General features: G+C 44.0%; 1 protein-coding gene across 4 annotated transcripts in view; it reads left to right on the plus strand.

The window, feature by feature from the left end:
- MCTS1 (MCTS1 re-initiation and release factor) overlaps window positions 1–673 on the plus strand; it is a 16893-nt gene that overhangs the window by 1128 nt on the left and 15092 nt on the right. For 3 of the 4 annotated variants that reach the window (XM_077756281.1, XM_077756279.1, XM_077756280.1), the window contains exon 1: window positions 383–541. The exons of the other annotated variant lie outside the window; for it this stretch is intronic. In XM_077756281.1, coding sequence (XP_077612407.1) covers window positions 528–541 — 14 coding nt within the window. In that variant the 5' untranslated portion in view covers window positions 383–527. Of the gene's footprint in view, window positions 1–382; window positions 542–673 lie in introns of those variants that run through there. 4 annotated transcript variants of the gene reach the window in all.

A 673-nucleotide genomic window follows, 5' to 3' on the forward strand; every position in this document is an offset into this window, starting at 1 on the left:
AAAGATCCTCTTTCTCTCTCCCCCGCCCCTGCCTTACTCCCTAAGGTTTTCTAGAGTACTATGCTCTTACTCGCAACTTGCGACATTTAAGCTTATATCCCTAATCATCAGTCGGGTTTTGATCCTCCCACTCTCATTTTCTTCTTCCTTACTCCTCTTTTTCTTTTGCCCCCTCTCCCAGCCCTATCTCCATTCCTAGGGTTGTATGGATCATATCCTTGCACTGTGGCTAGAGGGTATATCCTCTTTAGCTGAGAAGAGAGCCCTGCACTCACTGCCATATGTTTATTAGTTATGAACTGAATAAGGGAAGGCTTGACTTCCTGGGTCACGGGAGTGAAGGAGTCTGGGTGACAGGAAGCCAGCGGCCTGTCATGCCTATTCCCTAGCTGCTAGATTAACCTTGTTTTGAAAATAGCGTGATTGCCCCATAGGCTACTCAGTATAAGGAAGACAAAAATTCTTTGGGAATCTACTTAGTGGGTTTGCGTTCCAGATTTGGTAGACGCAGAAAGCAAAGGGGGAACATGGGCAAAGGAAGGTGGGTTTTGTGAATGACATTTTTAGCAAAAGCAAATAGAAATCTTAGAAGTCATCATCATCATGTTAAAAAAAATCTCAGCAAAGTACATAGCCTAGCAGGGGCTAATTTTCTTGGTTTTATTTGGGTTGG

Source organism: Crocuta crocuta, unplaced genomic scaffold (genome assembly GCF_008692635.1).
Source record: "Crocuta crocuta isolate KB4526 unplaced genomic scaffold, BGI_CrCroc_1.0 scaffold1156, whole genome shotgun sequence".
In the NCBI taxonomy this organism is placed as follows: Eukaryota; Metazoa; Chordata; class Mammalia; order Carnivora; family Hyaenidae; genus Crocuta; species Crocuta crocuta.